This window comes from Petromyzon marinus, chromosome 4 (assembly GCF_048934315.1).
Source record: "Petromyzon marinus isolate PM22_M1 ecotype Great Lakes invasive population chromosome 4, UKy_Petmar_22M1.pri1.0, whole genome shotgun sequence".
In the NCBI taxonomy this organism is placed as follows: domain Eukaryota; kingdom Metazoa; phylum Chordata; class Hyperoartia; order Petromyzontiformes; family Petromyzontidae; genus Petromyzon; species Petromyzon marinus.
The window spans coordinates 14,012,161-14,035,024 of NC_133670.1; the positions used below are offsets into that span (position 1 = coordinate 14,012,161).

The window sequence follows — 22,864 nt, forward strand, 5'->3', positions numbered from 1 at the left end:
TGCTGTTGAGATGTGCTTTAGTCTGCTATTCTCATCCCACGCAGAATTTAGCAAATGTTGTGAAATGCTGAGTGTGGCCTTTACCATAGGTGGTGGTAGGTGGCTAGGGCTAATCGGGATCAGCCCCCTCAAACGTGTTTACCAGCCAGCATTCAAGCGCACACAGTCCCTTGGGTAAAACCTCGAGAAGCCGGACTTGGCGAGAGTGCAGAGTCACCACGAGCAGGGCATGTGGTCAACTGGCGCGATTGATGAACCAGTGCCCTTGGACACATCAGTCCCCGCCCCCCCCCCCACCATGTGCTCTGCTCCTGGCAACCTTGTTTTTGGACATTGATTGACTCGAAAAATAAATATATATTGAACATATAATTTTTTTGTAAAAAAATGAATTATTCGGCTTTCTTCAAGAAAAAAAAAATCAGTTCCCCAAAGAATATTTTCAACCACAATATATGGTCTAGCTGTTAATAGCATTCGAAATGCCTTGTGGTGGTATGTACCACAGCCTACCAATGTTCGTAGCCGATATTGTCACGGGCTACAAAATGTTCGTACGTTATTTAATAGGACATAAAACTCTTAGCTGTGATTTTAAAAGTACATGCTAAAAGCTTTCCACCAGCGGTGTAGATTAACAAACACTGCCTTTTAACTTAAAGTTTATATTAATAAATGTACATTTTGAGCAGTAGGCCTGATTTGAGAGTGCCTCCATATTTGTATGTTGTAGCTACTGAATTACGGTTATGGGATAAAACTTTGGCTTATACACAGTCCACTACGATACAAATTAAATAATAAACCAGCTGTAATTGCAGCAGTGGTTGGTGATTTATTTGTATTTAGCTAAAAGGAATAAAAACAGTAAAATGTATTATTAATCAGTGCCACTTAGGCAATGATCCAATTACTGTTCGGTGTTAGTTATAGCTTTCAACTAATTTACGAATCCATAAGTCTCCTATATCATGTAATTTATCAAAACAGACCAATTTGCTAACTCATCCTCTTGGAAAATCTTTTCTGAAATGACAAGCAATGCCAACATGTAATATTTCATTTGTATTCGTTGCACTTTCATTCATGTCAATTGTGGATGACAAAACACATTCTCTTCTATCCGTTCATGAGATAATGGTGTGTATGCCACATTGAAAACCTACAGCTGGCCTTGTGTAAGAGTTCTTGAATTGCAAATTAACTAGCGCTATACAGGTGCACACCAAGGGATTCCCACAGGCATGTGCATTAATTAGCCGTTTTAAGTGGGTTGCATAATAAAAAAATTCAGCTGTACTTGCCAAAAAGGATAAGACAATGAGTATGGGAAAAACACCTTCAGGCTGGCTTTCTGATGATATCCATCTGAGTAATGGCGACTATAAATCAAATTAAGAACAGCGTTTAACTTCTAGCGCCACACTGCTCCCACTCGCTATAAAACATTATTTCTGGATTCCCTGACAGAATGATGGACGTAAGCATTTCCACCTCTTGTCCTTCCGCAACAAAATCTGCAAAGAAGCCGCCTCATACGACCAAGCATATGGTGACTTTTAAGTCATTTTTCGTATTCGCATTATACAACATAGGCGTAATAGTACTGTAGGAGTATTGACACACGTAATAGCTCTCAGATTTCCTTAAGAACAGCGATGGCAGCTGACGCAGAGTGCTTCACTGTCACGTCAACAGCTCTGGCTTCACGTGACACGGACGTGCGGTATTTGATAGCAAGCGGCGAAAAGAAATAACACTAGTTTAAAATTTCATGCTCTACAAATTCCACTGTTTTAAGTAGTTGAATTTTACACATGCATAATAATGATTAAAAAAAGTTTTTGATGTGTTACACAGGAGTATTTTGTATGTATGACATGATTTTTTAAATGATTAAATATCCTTTTTTGCTCTGGAACAGCCTCACTGAGCGCATACTTTTTTCCCAAAAAATTCCTACATTGGGATGTTTGGCTAGTTCCTTAAAAATGGGTATTAAAAGAGCATTTAAAGAACAAATAAAACCCATAAAAACGAAACCCAAGAAGCGCAATATCCTTTAACTTTTGCAATAAAAATTATAATAGGGATGCCACTGTGTTGCTGTACTTTCCAATTTTAACATTTGACAGTTTCTTTGCAACTAAATTACAAGAAAGCTGCTCCCCTGCAAAGTGAGTGAACCGTAATGGGCCGTGCTCTGGATAAATAAGGGACGTTGAGTCAAATTGAATTAATGCATCACAAAACGAAAACACTAATTAAGTACTATAAATAGCATTAGCTTGGGCCATTTGTTAAATTAATTGCGTTACCATTTGAAAGGTCATAAAGAGACATGATGTGATCTATAGCTCAACAACTGTTCTTGTCAGCTATGTCAAGATGCATACAATTTTCAAGCACGGATCTTTGGCAGCATTTAAATGATGAACATTACAGTCCAGCGTGATCAGAATATTTGCCAACAGCCATTAGAGATGAGACATTGTATGGCCGTGAATCATTGACTGCCACTTTCCATTTAGCTGTAAGTGATACACAATTTATTCTGCAACGTTGTGTGTCAAATTTTATGCTGCTATACAATACGGTATAATTTGGATATATAAAATAGTACCCAAATTCAGCTCCATATCGAGGCACTCTACAGAGGCAGTGGGGTTTTTTTTATCGAGGCAAAAATGAAGCTCTTGAGCCTGTACTCGAATAAAGGCATGGAGTTGATAGCTGGATGAGGATGGACGTTTCGCACATTGAGGACAGCATAGGGAAATGAGCGATCACTCACTCACCAAGTTAATGTTGACTGGGGGCTTTGACAGAAAGCTTTGGTTGATGTCGCAGAAAGTACATGGAGGGGATTGCGGGTGAGAAGTCTTGCAGCGGCATGTTTAAACATGCAGAAATTTTAGATGAGGGATTTGTTGAGGCCATAGTGGAGAGAGTAACCATTGTCAAGTCGACGTCATGAAGGCATGGATGAGGCTAAGGAACTGGCAGGTGTGGGAGATGTTTTTCAGGTCGAGGCATGAGGTCCTGCAGAGTTCAGATGTGGTAAGATAAAAAGGCCTCGTGATGAACGACAGCTTATATTTATACACATTCTTGGCCAGTGTGAATTACAGAGTTTAAAAGGTTTCCTGCTCAAACTGGAATATTTACAAAGCGTGGCCTTTTAAAAAAATAAGGTTTTGACAACAATTAGCTGGAAGAAGTTTTAATCAATCTAAGATGACAGAGTGAGGGTGTCCTCGTTATCAAATTTGCTCAAGGTGAGACCTGGAGATTATTTTTCCAAGTAGAAGGAGAATTGTATTGATAAGTGCAGAGGGCTGAGGATGGCATCTTGCGGGACACTTTAATATAGGTTTCTCAGAGGAAGATTGTCCTTATATGTAACCTTATAAGGGGTTTGAGAAGTAAAGAGGGAACCAGGAGAGGTGTTACAGAGACACCTATATCTCTTATCTTATATAGATGTATATAGCGCCTTAGTCCAAGGAACTTTACAAAAATAAAGAGTGGGGTTGTTAAAAGTGGTGATGTAGTTGTGGTGGCGGTTAGGACTGGTGGGAGTCGTTGAGGACGGGTTGGGGTTGGCCTGGTCGTAGCTGGGGGGCAGGGAGTAGCAGTAGGATTGGCAAGGAAGAAAGAGATGACTGTTAAGCGAGGAATGGAAGCAGGTCGGTGAAGATGATTGTTTTATGTGCAGTAGGAGTTTGTTCCAGTGAAGGGGAGCAAGCAGGGAAAAGGAACGAAAGCGATACTGGGAGTGTAGAGGAGGGGATGGATTAATATTTGAGAGAAGCGAGGGGAGCTGGGGCAAAACGACGGAGGAATTTATATACTAGAGGGAAACAGACAGTGATAGTGGACAGGGAGCCAGTGGAGTTGGGAAAGTACAGCAGAAGTGTGGGAATTGTGGGGTAGGTTAACCATGATCCGGGCTGAGGCATTTTGTATCTGTTCAAGCGGAGTGAAGGCATAGGCAGGAAGGCCGAGAAGAAGAGAGTTGCAATAGTCAAGGTGAGTGAAAAAGAGGGAGTGAACCAGGAGTTTAGCAGCAGATAGTGAGATGAGGGGATGGATTTTGCAAATAGTGAATAGGTGAAAGCGGTATTGGCATAGATGTGGAGTTGAAGATGGCCCTAAGGTTATCAGCAGAGGAGGCAGGGTTGAGGGAGAAGGGAGGGAATGATGTGGTCAGACAGGGTGGAGCGGAGTGGGGAGAAGGGAAGAAGAGGATTTAAGTTTTAGAAGGATTTTTGGAGAGGTAGTGGTGTGACGTCCAGGATTGGACAGCGGTTAAGCAGTCAGAAATGCGGGATGAGAGGTCAGGGGTAAAGGAGAAAAAGGAAAATAAAATGTGGGTGTCGTCGGCAAAGAAGTGATGGGAACAGTAAAATGAAGAAATGTTGGAGTGGTTCAAAGAAACAGAAGTGTGTGAAGAAAGCTAAGACTGAAGCCAGGAAAGGGCTGTGTTGGACATAGCGAGACCGGAGATAGAGGAAATAAATGTGGGGTGATCGAATGAAAGAAGGAGAATGGAGATTGAGGAGAGGCCAGAATGGGCAGAGTTTGTGAGGTGACTTCATACAGTGAGGAGGGCAATTTCAGTGGAATGGAAGGGGTGGAATTCAGATCGGAAATGAGGATGAGAATTTGATGAGATGTAGTGAGTATGTCAGGAATCGACAAAGACGTTCAAAAAGCTTAGAGAAGGGAGGATGGAGATTGTCCGGTAGTTGGCAGGACTAGAAGGGTCGATAGAGGGTATATTTTAGAAGGGGAATTATGATGGCTGACTTGAAGATGGCATAAAAAACACCAGAGGTGAGGGAAGGATTGAAGAGAGATGAGGAATTGGGAATTTTAAGAGGGATGAGTGGAGGTAAAAGAGAAGCAGGGATGGGGTCCAAAAGAGAGTAGGTAGGATGGCCTTTTGATATGATAGAGTGTTTGGATAACGATTTGAGAGAGAAAGCAGTGAAGAGAGTCATTATCATGTGGAAGTGGGTGTGAGTACTGGTGTGGGGGTGGGACAGGTGGTATCATAGGTCAAGCCTAGGTCAAGGCCTATGATACCATCAGTAGGCCTGGGCTCTGGGTTGTTCTTCGTGCTTTTGGAGTACCTGACCCTCTGCTCACGATCATTAAGGACCTTCATGATGGTGAGCGGGCCCGGGTAAAACTACGTGGCCGGGAGTCAGAGCCATTCCCTGTACACCTTGGGGTGCGACAGGGATGTCCTCTGGCTCCCACATTATTTAACATCTATTTTGAACACGTAGTTCGTGAAGCCTTCAATAGCTGTACCGGGGGAATCTCCATATTGTACAGATATAATGGGAGGCTGATCGAAGCCCGGGTGCGGTCAAAGGATGGCTCCCTATTGCTCAACCACGTTATGAATGCCGATGATTTGGTAATAGCTGCTCATTCAGAGGAGGAGTTGGAGACGCTGCTGCTGAGACTGGAGCGTGCCACTAAGAGATGGGGCCTTACCATCAGCCCCACCAAAACTAAGCACCTGCCTGGGTATTTTGTACCATCGGACACTCCACCCCCACAACTCCCAATCGGTGATGGGGCAGTTGGGGAGAGAGTGGAGAGTTTCCCATACCTGGGCAGTGTGCTTATGACCGGCTCCAGTTTAACAGCAGAGGTCTCACTCCGAATCAGTCGAGCGGCAATATCTTTTCATCGGTTGCGTAACGCCGTGTGGAAGCTACCTGGTCTGTCGCTCCGCACTAAGCTTCAGGTCTTCTTGGCCACGGTCATTCCCTCCCTTCTCTACGCTTGCAAAACGTGGACCCCCCTAATGGAACATCTTCGCCAGTTAGAAACATTTAGGCTGGCCTGCCTACTACCCATCCTGGGTTTAGCCAGGCTGGATTGTGTGAGGAGCTCACAAATCCTTGAAAGTTCTGGGCAAGGTCCCATCGGTGAGCTCCTCCGGCAGGCAAGGCTGCGTTGGCTGGGTCATGTAGCCCGCATGCCCAGCCACCGCATGCCGAAACAGCTTTTGTTCAGCCGGATCGAGGGGGCTAAACGGGCGCGGCACGGGCTAGAGAGGAGATGGAGTGATGTGGTACAGGAGGACGTGGAGCTGAGTGGACTTGCCGATGACTGGTACCAGCGGTGTCAAGATCGGCCTCTGTGGAGGAGGCTCGTGAAGGACGCTACTGGGCAGTTGGAGGCAGTCGCCCTCCAACAACAACGGAGGGCGGAGGAGCGACGCTCACAACAACGAGCGGAGCGCCGTGTGGCTAAAGAACAGCAGGTTGGCACAGTAGGGGGCACAGTTGGTGCATCAGCCAGTCATCTCAGTCAGTCGACCCGTGGCACCTGGGTCTGCCCTGTGACCTCCTGCCAGCGGGCGTTCGACACTTCACGTGGCCTCAAGGTGCATATGGCCTGGCACAAGCGTCGTGGTGATGTCACCACCACTTAGTGGCGAATGGCGGTTGCTGTTGTTAGAAAATGAGGCTGGCAGAGAGTTGAACAATGGATCCTCAACATTTTTGTTACAAGCACCAGTAATGGTTAGAGGAGGGGATGAGGGACAATGCCAAGGTGAGATTAGCAAATCTTTTGTACATGAAATTTGTATTTGTATTTGGCTTCGGCGGTTTGTAGACGAAGAGTTTGATGTTGGAGAGGGGTGAGACGTGAAGGGAGAGATGCTCAAAAGAGGTACTAATTGTGAATTTACGTCAGAGAATTCGGTTTAGAGATGATAACAGTCCCGCCACCCATGCCAGAGGAAGGCGCATGCTTGTTGGAGGCGGTAGCCGGGGAGGACAGTGTCAGAGAGTGATTAAAGCCCAGAGGGGGCATGCCAAGCCTCATTGAGACAGAGGATGTCAGTGGTGCCCTCTTGCAGGAGATCGTGGATGAGAAGTGACTCAATTAATTGAGTGGACATTCGGCAGGGCGAAATGAACAGGAGGTGGCTGGTGTCTCTGGATACAACTTCGTGGTGATGAGCTGGCAAAGCAATTTTGAATCGTTGGCCAGTGGGGCACTTGGGGATCCTGTGAGATGTGCGGAGTGGGTAGGAAGCTCAGGGCAGTGAGTATTTTTGGTCTGGGGAAGTAGGTATGGGATTGTTTAAGTGGGTGGTAGACTCAGGTAGAGGTGTGTGGTCGAGTTGAAATATTGGGGAATCTAATGGTACCACCACCATATTCTGTGGTGGTGGTGGTGGTGGTACCGTTAGATTGTGTCCTGGGGTGGGAGTACTTGTCGGTGTTGGAATGGCTGAACAGTGAGCTGGGGTGGTCTCATTCTCCTTGGGCCCTGGAAAGGGGTATGATTAAGAATGTCACAGCCAGTTTTAATTTAATCATCAACGAGGGATACAGGCAGGACCAAATTAGATGGTGCAAATTCGACAATATAAACGGGCCAGAGAGCCAGTACGTTACAGACACGGGAAAGTCGAAATATAAAGCAAACGATATCAAATAGGACACAAAGAACAGGCAGAATAGGCAATACAACTAACATCACAAATTGATGCAGACAATTTAAACAATAGAGACTGAGCAAAACAACACTTGGAATGCAGGTAAGGCAGTCGGATCATACGAAACATATTGCATTGTGCTGATGGTAAAACCAGTACAAATGAGAGACGATACATATGAAAGCGCATATATGGAACGGATAGTGTAACGGAGACGGATGATACAGCAGAGAAAATACGAAAAAGCACAGATGAATTTAAATGCAGTTATCCCTCAATGTACGAAAGGGATGCGTTCTTCAAAAAACATGTATAATACAACATGTTGTAAATCAGAATGGCTTTTACCATTAATTTAATACTAAAAGCAGGGATTTGGACAGCCATTCCAACTTTACTCCTAACCTAAATACATTCACCGACATCACTTTGCACAATACAAAAATAATAATAAAAAATAACAAATATTAAAAGGATTGAATAAGAATGATATTCAAACAATTAACCTTTTTCAGAGAACTCGGCAACAGATCTACATGTTGGATTGACTAGAAAGGTAATGTTTCGGCGTTCCTGTTGCAACTGTAGGAATACCGTGACACTGTCATGGACGGATAACGTAGCCTCCCAGGTGGTTCTTGTTGGATCTCATGCCGCATGCCATGTGAAATTTTGTTCACGTGGAAATTCAATTTCGTTAATTGAAATGGGTCGATAACTTATCAATTACGTTTACGTTGGCCAGTGTGGCGCTTTGGGATGTTTGTAAATCGAGGGATACCTGTATAGCATAGCATAAATGGATTTACAGACCCATGTTTTTGACCATTGTAAATATAATGGAGCATCGATGGATGTTTTTCTAATTATTTTTATACAGAATTTCCAGCCCTTAACTTAATGCAGACGAAAATGTTTAAGAACGTGATGATTATCATCAAATGCCCATGAATAAAAATATTTCCATCAACCTCTGGTAGATAGCTTCTAAGTGAGTTTTTTTTAGTGTTTCATATTAACCACTGAGGAATAATTTACACTATATTATCATATTTATATACTGCATTTCCTCTGAAAATTAAAACGTATTCATGTGCAGTGCAATTTTAAATTTCTCTAATAGCACAAAAAGAACTAAAGAACGAATCCCTGCAACATGAAAACTACTCAAAGTGAAACTGGTGGAGTATTTTGGTGTAGCACAATATTGAAATAGTCTTGACTGAGTGAGGCTTTCCTGACTTTTTGGATTATTGTTATTTATGGCTGAGCTTGATTAAGGTGTATGTAAATAAACTACAACAAATGAACAACATTTCCACGTATGTTACCTTTCTGTCAGCGTTTAAAAACATTTAATCTCAGTAAAATCCTATTTTTATCTGCATAAAAAGCATTTTGATTGATTGATGCTCTCCATCAGACTGAAGCTAGGCTGTCCATGCCCTTTATATGATTTACTTTTTTTTCATTGGGGCATCTTAAGAGATGGCACTACCTTCCATTGTTTTGTGATGCCACAGCCACACCGTGGCCAGATAGCAGCTTAAATTACTAAAACCAAACTTTGCATGGGCCTCCCATTAAACCTGCCTGCTGCCTTAGCAGGCTTGGGTATGGTGATCAGGCGCTGCTAACATGTGCATTACATAGAACACACACAACTCTGTTCACTTTCACCTGTGGTGCATGCACATGTTTAAATATTATCCTGTAAGCAAATCATAATTCTGCATTGGATTGGTATTTAAAACAATTAAAGTTTTGATTCTACTTTTCTAGCGATATGAATTGAATGGCAATCCATGTATAAATTCAAAATCCAGCTAAGTGGCTTCTATGGACAACTAGTGAATCCCTCGTGTTCCCATGGAGGTTACCCATGCGTTGTTATTTTTTTTTCAGTCAGAAGCTGGTGTAAGTAAAATCTGGTGACGATTTCAAGTTTCAGCAATGCGATTTTCAGGTAGTGGGGCTTTGTTGAGAAGTGCATTTGGGGAAGAACGGACTTGGTATGATTGTCTAGTTATGCCTCCGTAAATAACTTTTCAGTACTGATGGGATGCTAACAGGGGGGTTATCGAGTGAGTGGCACTCTTGGAAGAATGAGATTTGTCTGCTCTGGAAGAATAATTACCATGAATCGCTCTACTGAAGTGTAGTGCATGTGGTAGAGCCATTGGTGGAGGAGAGTGGGATGGGGATGGTATTTTAGAAAGATATGCATTCCATTGTTTATAACTCGATCTCTTCCGGGTTCACTCATCGTTTTATATAAAGGCTTGTGCAGTTAATTTATTTTTATTTGAAGTATCCAAACTTCCAATGTTTATTTTTTAATTATGTTTGAGAAGAATTCGCCTGATGGTAATGCTATATTTCATTTGGAGGGAAGATCACAATAAAAAAAGTATAAGCTGCAATAGATGCTACAATGAAGAGAGTTTCAAAATGCAGCATGTTATTCTAGAGTACAATTATATTTTGTTCTGGCCAAATACTCATGTCACTTACAAATAATCTTTCGCTTTGTTGTTGATGAACAGGCAGATAATTCACTAACACTCAAATGAACAGTACTTCTTTGTGGCACAATACTAAATTATTATACACAGGCTAATGAACACTTGCCATTGAGTCCATGTGATGCAATAATTTTTTTTGCAAAGCCATTGCTATTCCGTCACACAAACTCAATAGCAAATGGTATCTAGCCCATGTGTGAACTTGTAATGTTCTTGTTTAAAACCAGCAATAGTTGTCCATTCATTGTCTAATACATGTCATTTTTGCCCTGATGTATCAAGGGCAGCTATCGTACGCTTCTTCCCGCAAAATTATGTTAGCTATTTCTCAACAGGTAATGGTGTTAACTTGTGCGTGTACACAAAACTGACATCGCCACTATATCAAGTGGCACATGTATCTCACAGGGCCATGAACACTGCTCCCGCCCATTGACCATCTATTCACAAGGCGCTGAGCCCGTGTCGCTGTAGGCCGTTCTGGTCTCGTGCCACCGGGCCGCTTCATTTGCTCCTCTCTTAGCGCATGTTCTCTGCGCGGGGAGGCTGAACGCATGTCCAATACAGAATTTTAAGCAATGGTTACATATGGCAACCGTTTTAAATGTTGTATTGTTGCTGAGCAAGTAACTCAATTGTCGTGCCATTCTAATATATAACTAATTCACTTACTGGGTTGTATAAGGCTGTGTATATTATATGCATATATTCAGCCTGCTGCTGATGCTGGCAGAGTGTTCAACCCCAAAGGTTGCAAGTTTAAATCCAGGATTGTGGTCACTTAGGCTTATGATCCTTTTTGTGTTTCATGAAATTAGTTGCCTTCTGTAGGAAGTCAACAATGTTTGTCCTATGTGGAGATTGGCCTCTGACATTATAATATGGAATATCCACCACTCACTCAGGGCCACCACTGGAGCAGAACATTGTCCCAACGTTCATTTGAGTTAGTGCACCACTTGGTCTTCCCTTTTTTAAAGTACATTTGTGTGCAGCATTGGCAACAGACTTGCAATCCACAAACACAATCAAGTCGCTTTCCAGAAGCTATGTGGTTCCAGATGTTTCGGAATCTTCGGGGGAAGCAGCACGCACTTAATGAGAGTCAGCAGTTTCGTATTATGTCTAAAAATATAAAAAGGTTTAGAGGACCAGTGATAAGCAGACTCTCCTGGTGCTCGTCTGTGGTATTAGGAGCTTGGGCAAGGAGGATAAAAATGGAAGGCTTAAATGTTTAAATGCAAGACTGTGCGCTATGTGGCTGCTGTAGTTTTTTTTCTCTCTCAAAGTATGCACTCAAGGACCACTAAATGCATTTTACTATTCTGCTTATTCGTATTGACGAAGGCGGCACCACGGAGGTGGCATTCTGTGGCTGTGGTGTTAAATAACAAAGTAGTTGGATTCTGGTCAGCACTTTTAGGGGTGTGTTAGATGCTGGTCTTGCCTTTTGGACATGAAACAAGCATAAACTGAAGCCTCGAGCCACATGTGGAATTCACAATTTTACAGCAGAATGAGAGTCTGCGTGAAAACTATTATTTGTATTACATAAATTAGTTATGGTGCATACTCTTTGGTTCTATTCGGTAAAGTCACGTAGGTAAAAAATAAAACGTGACTTTACCGAATAGAACCAAAGAGTATGGATCCTTGCAGTCACGAAAGCTTCAAATTTAGAATAGTTATGGTGCGTTATGCATGCCAGCCTCTGAATATTTTTTGGAACGCCTACCCATTTAATTTCTTTTTTCAAATCAAGCAATCCTTCTGAAATATCTTCCCAACATTTTTCACATGGCAACATCCTTCCAGATAGCAATTAGTGACATGGAGCAATTTTTTCCTGCAAAATGAAATACCACGTCTGCATGAGAACGCTCATTTATTCAGTATCTGCCTGCGATTTCTGACAGCTCTAAGTTATATCTGACAAACTGGATTAGCTACCAACATTGTCCCTAATGACAGATAGTGCTGCAATGTTTCAATTAGGGCTCGAGCCATGACCCTTGCTACTCTGGTCGCCCAAGCCGGGCTTGGAGCCAACATCTGGAAAAGCTCTTCAGGCCTAATCTGCAGTCGCCCCCTTGCATTGCCTTAATGGCTTAATCTGCACACCAACCTGCAGCCTAGAATCCCTAAAGAAGCCGGGGGTTGATAGACAGCTGGAGCAAAAAAAAACTAAGCTAAAAGGAATTGTTAAAATGCATAAATTACGGTAACCAATCTCAGGAGTAGACAGTAAATTTACCTACTACCGATTTTGAATGTAGACCTTTTTTTATTTCATTACAATAATGTGGTTGTGGTTGACAGCTCCTTTAACGCTTCAGACAGGAAAATAATAATTTTCTTAATTGGAACATGCGGTCAGCATTCTGACATGCTTGTGTAAGGCATAGAAAACAAACTTTTAATTGCACGAGACATTATAAGTAATTGATGATAATTGTTGTTTTCTTTGTTATTCCAGTAAATAATGCAGATGCATCTGGTTTTGGGAATTAATTATTGACCTCCCTAGAACAAGTTTAAATATCAATACGTGACTGCTATTTTTGACACTGACATGCTGATAGTCATTTGAAGCTCGATACAACAGTCTATGATTTGGATATTACAGTTCTGAAGAATGCTCATTGTTGAGAGTCTCAAGGTTCTCCCATTTGTTTCCTCCCTGTGCAACTCTGTTTTTCCAGGTGCAAAACGAAGGTGTACCCAGACGGGCTGCCGAAGACGAGTGTGGTAATTGTGTTCCACAACGAGGCTTGGAGCACACTGTTGCGCACAGTGCACAGCATTATTGGCCGCTCCCCACGCCACATGCTTGAGGAGATAATCCTGGTGGATGACGCCAGCGAGCGAGGTAAGCATTCGTGCATTTAACACTCTTTAGTTTAACTCGGCGGTGGTGCATTGTCTCTTTTGCGAGGAACACCCCGTGTGGGATGGCGGCGTGGCTTGGAGGCGAGAGTGCCGACTTGGCAACTGTCGCGGTCCCTGGGTTCAAATCCAGGCAGCCTCCTGCGATTAAATTGGGTCCTCAAGTTAAGTGAAATGATGGTCTCCGCCCAGTTACCGATGATTGCACCAAAGAAAATCCATCACATTAAATTTGGTTCTGCATGTCATTTGGCTAGATTTCAGCTCCCGAGAATTTAATATTTTTTCATCGTCATGCAACAAACCTTGCTCTTATGAGCAGAGCGAGCAAGAAGTACAGCCATCTGCTTTTTGTTGATCAGAAGTTACTCTGTGATATCTACTTCCGAGGGCCATTCTCCAACATGAAGGATTGCATTACACTGCGACAGATCCAACAACGCCCTTTGTCTCTTGCCGTGACGCCGGTAGCACAATCGGGATGAGATTGGGGTAATGGGGGAAAAAAATAGGGGGAATAATTTAATGAAAAGGAACACCCACGTGAATGTAAAAAACACTTTAATATGTTAGCTGCATGGGATTGTCAAATTTTATTTGGGTTATGAAACGGTAGACAATGTGTGCACAATATTGAATTTAGCCTTTAATTTCCATTTCACAGCAGATGGCATACTTTGGTAATATCTTTCCTAAATTACTGGGCAACAACAGGAACAGAACAGTCCTGTAGCTATAAATTGCCTGATAAGCACTTTGTCATCTGTTTCCGATTCTAGATGGATGTCTGTTCTTCTGCACGGTTATTAGGGGGCGCACCGTGAGACACTGCTCAAGACGTTCCGTGGCAGAGGAAGTGCTGTATTTACTCCCTCTTTTCGTGACCGGAACATATTCATGGGTCACCTTTGTGTTATATTTGTAGATTTTCTTTCCCGATAATACGTGAGAATTCAGAGTGACCCATGGTGGTCTCAATAGTATAAATGACTGTGATCGATACACACTTGTCTGGGTCATTGCCATGAGTCGCATGTGGAAGGATTTTGCCAGAGTAAATTGTAGACTGTAATTCTTTGAATCTTGACTACGCCATTGGGTTTCATTTGCTGGAGGAAAGTGAATGTGCTCGAATAAAAAAACGCGCTCTGAATGTGATACAGATTCTTCAGCACTCCTGAAAAGGTCAAGGTGACCTTTATAGTAGATTATAGTAACTGACAGTAATGATGGTGCTTTGCCAGGTTTATTATAATAGTGGATAGTTTGTGTGATTTCCTACCATTTCCACATTACAGATGTCATTTTAGAAGCGTCTGTTTATAAAATATACATTTTCTTTCCGGTTCTTGTAATGAATGGTGCACGCTTTGATTGAGATACAGTAAATCTAATAATGTATAGCAGATGCCCGTCATTATGTAAATTAACTACTCTGCTTCGCAATATTTAGCGAACATGTGTAATATTTCCAGTTGTTTATTTGCTCAGTATTTCTTTCTCCTGTTTTCATGTTGGTCATAATTAGGCTCCGATTTCTCAAAGTGTAGCGTTACATCCTGAAGCTAAGGAAGAGTGGTGTGCATGTTGAGTGTCGAGGAATGCTCAGGGCTAATCTGTCCGCTGTCGCTTTCCATCTTAATAAACAGTGTCCCTAGGCGGTGCCAGAAGGAGATAGCCTGAAGCAGCTAAGTGAACGCTGCAATTCTTCGATCAACATGCGCACAATGCACTTGTCCGTGGACATTTTGGTATCACCCTGATGAATGGATTTTCTGATAGATTCAGCCATGCTTCCTGAAGAGGCAGTGCAACGCTTAAATGGCTGCGTTTGAATTAAACATTTGTTTTAGGTGGATTGACAAGCGCTAGCTTTGATCAGAAGTCATGTCCTCTGTAGTAGTTAACTCTGCAAGTGCAACTGCTGAGAATAAACTTTTGTTAATTCTCAAATCGAATTAGTGAGCACTAAGTACGCTGCTATAAGCCTTCTGACTGGAGGCTTAACTTACTGCAAGGGGTTTGACTCGATGGGGTGAAGCATCGGAAAGAGACTGTGACGGCACACAATTCTGCTTCGTTATCTACAATTCATATTAACTTACATTTTGTTACACTTTTCTTTTCCCTTGATATAGCTGGCAGCATGTGAGTCAACCTTTTGGAAGATATATGCAATAGCTGTTATTTTATACTTGTCATTTCTAGGTTTTGATTCCAGTATGCTTAATGCTAGACCTCTGCAACACTCAGCCACTTATATAAGACTTGTCTGATGTTTTCATTCCTTATTTGTGCTGCAAAAGGGAATTGTAAGATAGTTTGTTTTTTAGTTAATGTTTGACTCTGTAATTAGTGGCGTTAAATTCGTGAAGGGAGATGGCTTGATAAACTATTTTCTTAGCTAAAAAAAGGTTTAAAAAAAAAAAATGCCATTTTATGATGGATAAAATGGTGGCGTTTTAATTCTCAGCTATATGAGCCTTTTGTAGTTTCAAGTATTTCACTACAGCCCTCCTTTTGATATTTGGCCAATACCTGTATGAATACTCTATTTGGGTGAGTGGGGAGAACCTCAGTGTCCAAATAAAACCCACAGAGGATAAGATAACACTCAAATATCAATTATACAAATGTCAGATAGATGATTCGTGAAGCTGAGATATATCTAGTGAAATGGTGTTGTTTAATGACACTTTCTGACTAAGCTTTAAAACATAAGCCTTGTCTGTCTCAATATATTTGTCTTCAACTTTTATCCAGTATAAATAAAAGTCTTGATAATTGTTTTTTTACCCTTTTATCTGGCAACAAAACTGACACCTTTTTTACAAGGAGTCATGTTTACATTGACCACAATACCTGCGGTCGGAACGCAAACAAAAAACAACAACTCTGATAATGTATGCACTGTCCTTGAAATTGATTGGTCCACACCCGAAACAGCTTTCTTTAGAGCCTCGTCTCACATGGTGTTGGACCAGAAGACGCCAAAAGGCGCACAACTCAAATACAATGCACCATCAGAGTATGAGAGCTCGGGGTAAGCATTTACACCATTGGAAACCTCATTTGCCAGTAACAAAATATGATAATTGGTTTTTTACACTTTTATCTGGCAAACAAAACTGACACCTTTTTTATCATTTTTTGTTACTGGCAAATGAGGTTTCCAATGGTGTAAATGCTTACCCCGAGCTCTCATACTCTGATGGTGCATTGTCTTTGAGTTGTGCGCCTTTTAGCGTCTTCTGGTCCAACACCATGTGAGACGAGGCTCTAAAGAAAGCTGTCTCGGGTGTGGACCAATCAGTTTCAAGGACAGTGCATACATTATCAGAGTTGTTGTTTTTTGTTTGCGTTGCGACCGCAGGTATTGTGGTCAATGTAAACATGACTCCTTGTAAAAATGGTGCCAGTTTTGTTGCCAGATAAAAGGGTAAAAAAACAATTATCATATGTTGTTACTGGCAAATGAGGTTTCCAATGGAATAAAAGTCTTGTTAAATGTTGTTTTTGCTGTTAGTGACTTACCCCAAAAAACCCCAAGCTAAATTTATTTGAAAGGTATGCCCATAATTTGTCAACAACAAAAAAAACAGTGCTCAATGGATATGCCCTTTGTGTTAAGACGATGACGTCACGCACTTGTGTTGTAGTGTCACCTTGCGCCGTCACACGTCGTCGCAGTGGGACATCTCACATTGCGACTCGAAAGCCTACCGTTACTGTCACTCATTAATAATTCCGAGGACTCTTTCTTGGTAGATTTTCTGAAGAGTCCGCTGGAGGAGTACGCCAGCAAGCTGCCGGTGCCGGTGCACATTGTGCGCATGGAGTCACGCTCCGGCCTTATCCGTGCCAGGCTCCGGGGGGCGGCCGTGTCGCGGGGTCAGGTGATCACGTTCCTGGATGCGCACTGTGAGTGCACTACGGGATGGCTGGAGCCGCTCCTCGCACGCATCAAGGCTGACCGGTGAGACCGCGTGAGCTTGAGCAATGACCACAGTGTACACCCCAATACCTATGAATCTTATTCATAATAAAGGATTTTGTATGTATGCATGTATGTATGTTGAACTTCTTTCGCACCATACGTAGCCAACCGTCCATAGCCAATTACATATTATTGGACGATCCGATAATGTTTTGTTACCTATGAATCTTATAAAAACAGTCTTTCTCAGGGGTGTAGATATGCCATCATCACCATTTACATAACACATATAAAGCTATAAATAGAAATGTAGAAATGGAATAAATGTAACTGATTACGAGATGTGGTGCAGTGATCGATTACATTTATACTAATGAGAACTCACATGATTAACAATAATTGCTCCTGGTATGCTTTACCTTTAGGTGATTTAGACTGGCAATACTTTCAGCATTGACAAGGGAGCATTACCATTATATTAACTGTTAAAATTGAAAAGTAATCCCTTCACCCCATTATCACACGTGTAAATCTACATAATTAAATTTACACTGTTAGGTGCTTGATATGGGATTTTCTCAGATTATATTTTCATATGCACCCCTACATATATTTTTTTTACCCACTGTCTATTTAGAAAAATTCAAGCAAATGTCACATGCCTTTTTGACATTGTATCACAGATGGCGGCATCACGGTATGAATTGTAACATTTTGCTGCAAATGAGTGATGTCTGCATCCTTAGAATTGTACGTTATAGATGATACATTTGACGTAATGCATCTCTGGTTACAAAAATGGTCATATCGTACATGGTCATTTTAGGGCACTTAACAAAAGATAATAGAAGGAAGAAAGTAGATTGCCATTGAAAAAGAGCTTCTGAGATCAATGGGTTCAACCAGAATTTAACCGACTCACCGACTGAAATGCAAGAAGATTCAAGGGGAAGACTAGAGATCAACGGCAAGACAAGAACCAGAATGGGACTTGGGAATGTCAGGACACTGCAACAGAAAGGGAGGAGCCAAGGATGCTTGTTGGTGAACTAAAACAGTACAACGTCACGAATTGTGGGACAAGTGAAACGAGGTGGATTGGCACGGGACAGGTCTGGATTAAAGGATGACGTAGGAGGCATCGGGCAGGAAATAGGGATTGTCATTTAGTAACAGGATAGTGAAGTACCGTGTCCAAATTTGCACCAGTGGGTGAGTGGATCATTACAGTCGGGCTACGGTTCAGAAATTGTCACGTAGGAGTTGTGGAAGCTTAATTCATCTTCCGAGACCACAGAAGAGGAGATGGAAAAGCAATTGATAATCCACTACAGTTGGTTTTGGGCACAGCACCCAAGCGCGGGGCCGCCATTGCCCAGGTAAGAGTTAATTATGATGAGTGGGGGGCGTTTTCTAGGGCGACGTGATGTAGGACAGCTGAATGATAATGGAACCATGAGACTTGAGTTGTGCAGCAGCAACACATTAATTATCTGTAACACAGTTGGAACAGAAGAAGTCACGCAAACTGACATGAAAATTGGCCGATGATACGACTGAAGCTCTGATTTAATTGTAACCAGCGAGCAGCATAACACATTTGTTCATAAGACGAGAGCTTACAGAGCTGCAGATATCTATTCAGACAACGAACTAGTTGTGAAGCGTGGCGGTAAGCGAACCAGAGGAGCTATTGTTTCTAGCATTGACACAGCAAAGAAAAAGATCCCCAAAGGTGTTACAACATTTTCAGGTTAGCATTGGAGGTAGATTTGCAGTGCTTGTGAACTTGACAGGAGAAGGGGACTGAGCCAAAAGCAAAAGAGACTCTGGGAATGCTTTAAGGCAGTTATAGTTGAGGCAGCAGCAGAAACACTATATCTTTAAACAATGAAGAAGTGGAAAAGTGTTTAAACTGAAGAAGCCGTAGATATGGGTGGGGAATTAATGCCAAAGTTGCATGGTGAGAACAGTAGGGAAGAACAGGGGAGGATGAGGATTACGTTGAAGGAACACAGCAAGGAAATCAGAAATGGAAGAAGTTATTACTGATGCTCAGTAGTGTTCATAATGCAGGGGGCTGTTAAATATAGCAAATGTGGCATATTACTTTTGCAGAGTGGGTTTTTGATGGGCTGTGAAAAACTACTTTGGAATAAAAAAGAGAAGTTTGAGTGTAATGAACAGGATATTTGAGGCAGGCGTTTTATCTGTATTCGTGTATGGATCAGATGGCTGGACGCTAAGTAAGCAGGTAAATAAAAGTCGGCATTTGAGTGAGCTCAAGTGTCTGAGACAGATGTGTGGAATTGCATGGCAAGACAGAATAAGTAATGCAGAAGTCTGGAAGAACACATGGCAGGTGAGTGTTTTCGATGTGAGAGGCAAAAACGGTTAGCCGGGTGGGACGTGTACAGGATAGGTGGTTGGGGGGGAGCTCAAAGCCGAGACATACATTGGAGTGGTCGCCACCGTCCTAGATGGTGGGATATTGTTCAGGCAGATCTTGGAGGTCAGGTTGTCGACTGTACAGCAGCTGCGGAAAAAACTGGCAGAGGGTAGAAAGATAGGGTGATGGTTGATTTTATCACCTGCACATGACCATGTTTAGGCCACTTGAGTCAACTTATGATTGCAAATGAGGCAATCACGGCTTTTATTTATACGTGTTCTAAGATATAATATATATTTATGTGTTCAAAGATATAAATATATACTTATATATGCTCGGGATTTAATCACAAATGTCATTTTGATTTAAAGCTTTCGTGACTGCAGTAATTCATATTCTTAGTTCTTTCGGTAAAGTCACGTTGAAGGGAAACAATAAAATAATAAAATATATAAAACAATAAAAAAATTCACGACGTTTCAACCATAACACAAACGGTCGTCATCAGGTGTGTCGGTTTGCATACATTTATTTATTTTTAAACAGCGTATTTATTTATTTATAAAAAACGTTAGTGCCACGCGCAGCGATTTGACAGTTTATTTAGAAGGACTAGTCCATCTATGTTCTGAAAAGAGGAGGGGGGAGACGAAAAATGTAATGTATGCTGTCTGAAAGCCACTGTAAGCGTGAACAATCAACTAAGACCTGAAATGGTTTATCAAATCTTTCCAATGATTGCTAAGCCAGAATCCATCTTCTCGGTTGAAATTGTCTCTGTGCTTGTATATGTGGATAGCCTCATGAACGAATCTCTCATGGTAGCCAGATGGCTTACAAAGAACCTCTGTCTTGGAAAAGTCAATGTCATGTGAGCCTACTGAATTATAACAATTATCTGCCACGGCCGAGGTGTTGGTCCTACCGTGTTTAAGGTCTGCTTTGTGTTCACGAATGCGGTCCGAGACATGGCGTTTGGTTTCTCCAGTGTAACTACTACCACAGAGGCAACTTAGTTTGTAGACACCAGGGTATTGTATGTCCGGAATCACATTTTTTACAGACGGAACCAGATCACGGATTTTATGTAATGTGTTGAAACGGACCTGGATCTTGTGTTTATTCAAGATTTTGGAGATCTTTTTTGTGATCTCCGCAATGTAGGGTAAAGTGATGGTTTTGAAAGGCTCCTCAAGAGGGTCCTTCTTCATGGTTTGAGTGATAGCTTTGCGGATTGTATAGTCGGAGTAATCATTAGCCTTAAGAGCTTGGTGTACGTGCTTGAGTTCACTGCCTATGTGTTCCTGGTCGGATATGCATTGGGCTCTATGATGCAGAGTCTTGATGAGAGAATTCTTCTGTGATGGATGGTGGTGGGAATCCGGTTTCAGATAAGCATCCGTATGGGTAGCTTTCCTGTAGACAGAGTGGCTCATTGAACCATCAGGTCTCTTTTTAATTAGGACATCCAAAAAAGGTAGCTTGCCATCTTTTTCGACTTCCATGGTAAATCTGATGGCTGGGTGTATGGAATTGATGTGGTCGAAGAATTGGTCTAGAGCAGGCCGGCCATGTGGCCAGATGACAAAAGTGTCATCCACGTACCTCTTCCATAAGGTTGGGCGCAGAGTGGCAGTCTGGATGGCGTCAGTCTCAAATTTCTCTATGAAAATGTTAGCTATAACCGGAGATAGGGGGGAGCCCATTGGGGTGCCCTCAGTTTGTTTGTAGAAAGTTCCATTCCAAGTGAAGTATGTATTGGTTAAACAGTGTCTCACCAGGGGGGGTACCTCAGTGTTTAGTCCTTGATGAACCAAGTCTTCAATGATTGCGATGGTGTCAGGTACAGGAACCTTGGTGAATAAGGAAACTACACCACAACGTGACTTTACCGAAAGAACTAAGAACACAAATGTCATGTTTATCCTAAAAATCCAGAAATCAGGCCTAGCTATGAAATTTCAGGCAATCCATATTAATCTGAAAATGGTAAGTGATGTCACTGACACAACGTCACTTCCACGCTTTTGCCACCAAAATGGCATTGGGTGATGTCGCTATCATTAGCACAGATAGACAGTTTCCATTAGTACGTAAAATAAATTATCCGAAAAGCCAAAAAATCTGATAGCACATCATATATACATATCCATTGTTTTTAAAATAATGTGTTAAAATAACAATTTGTCATCTATTTCATTCCCCGGCCTACTATATTTTTTATTCATTATATTACTCACTATTGTGTTCTAAGAGAGTCTTTATGCCAAGATTCTATCCTTGCACACGATGGCCTACATGAGTTAATGGGATTTTTTTTTCATAGCTGCCTGGAAGCAGATGGAACAACAGGCTTAGCATCTGCTTTGAGGAAGCCACATTTATTAATAATGCATCAGTGGATCATTACAATGGGGCCGAGATGGCAGCTCAATCCCTAAACCTAGAGGCAAAGGATGTACCACTTGGCCAGTGAGTTATCCCTTTTATGTGTAAATTAAATGTTTTAGTTATTTTGATTATAGATGGCACACATTGTCTACTCTAATTAGCAAAAGACATCATGTAAAGATGCCTTGTGACATGCAGAGTCCTGTGTGTTTTCTCCAGTAGATGTTTCTGTTATATATATAGTGCTCCCATGGCACCATCTTAAAATTTCTAAAGACTTTATTTCCCTTTAAAAAATGTTCAAAGGCTATTACAAATGTGCTGACTTGCCTGTAGCAGATATGGAAAACTCGCGGTTTGTTTGTTTGTTTGTTTTTTATACAGAGTTTTGTCTTCTCTTCTGCATACAATAATTTATCTCTTTTATATTATTCTAACCAAAATAATAATGTGTAATTTAATCCCTCGCTCCGTTCATCATCATTCATTGTCTGTCCACTGCTGGATTAAGGCCTCCGCATGCTATCACCATCTCTCACAGTCCATCACTGCTATCATCCATCCAACTCCTATGAATAAACTGATCTCATCACTCCATCTCCACGGTGAACTTCCTATTGGACGCATTCTCTCTTTTGGCTGCCATTCCGTCTTCAATCTTGTCCATCGTTAATATGGCATCTCTGATTTTGTGTCTGTTCCCTCATATGTGGGTTCCTTTTTTGTCCCTTGGTGTAATTCAAAGCTGCATTTCCCCATGCTTTTTTCTGCACTTTGCAGATTTTTTTCTGTTAACTTTGTCAATGTCTTTTTTATGATTTGTGCCGTATTTGGCCGTATGCGCTTATTGAAAACGTAATTCTTCGGACACATTGGTATCTCATTTTCATGATCATGTTAAACTTTACAAAGGGACTCCACCCTGCTGTCATTTTGATCCCAATTCTCCTTCAACAGTTTTTTTTAATTTGTTTAACAAAATACCCCCAAAATTCCTTTTTTTATCCTCGTGCAGAAAAAAAATCACTCCTCAATTTCACTGATCACAACCCCTCTCTTTACAAGGCCTCATGATTCATGTCATCTGTTTTCTTGTCCAGTATACCAAGCTACAAAAGTATATTGATTAATTATGAATCTGATTGGATTGTGTCGTCTTGTAAGCCAGAATGTAATTCATGCATAATAAACACGTTAAATGAATCGATAGCGTTGAACCAGATTTAAAAAATCTCGTCTTTGATCTTGCTGTTCTC

The 22,864-nt window shown here is 41.7% G+C and overlaps 1 protein-coding gene across 3 annotated transcripts in view; it reads left to right on the forward strand.

The window, feature by feature from the left end:
* The window catches only part of GALNT13 (polypeptide N-acetylgalactosaminyltransferase 13), a 117,782-nt gene that overhangs the window by 61,799 nt on the left and 33,119 nt on the right, over positions 1-22,864 (forward strand). For all 3 annotated transcript variants that reach the window (XM_076057592.1, XM_032946085.2, XM_032946086.2), the window contains 2 exons: positions 12,705-12,871; positions 16,657-16,864. In XM_076057592.1, coding sequence (XP_075913707.1) covers positions 12,705-12,871; positions 16,657-16,864 — 375 coding nt within the window. The remainder of the gene's footprint in view (positions 1-12,704; positions 12,872-16,656; positions 16,865-22,864) is intronic.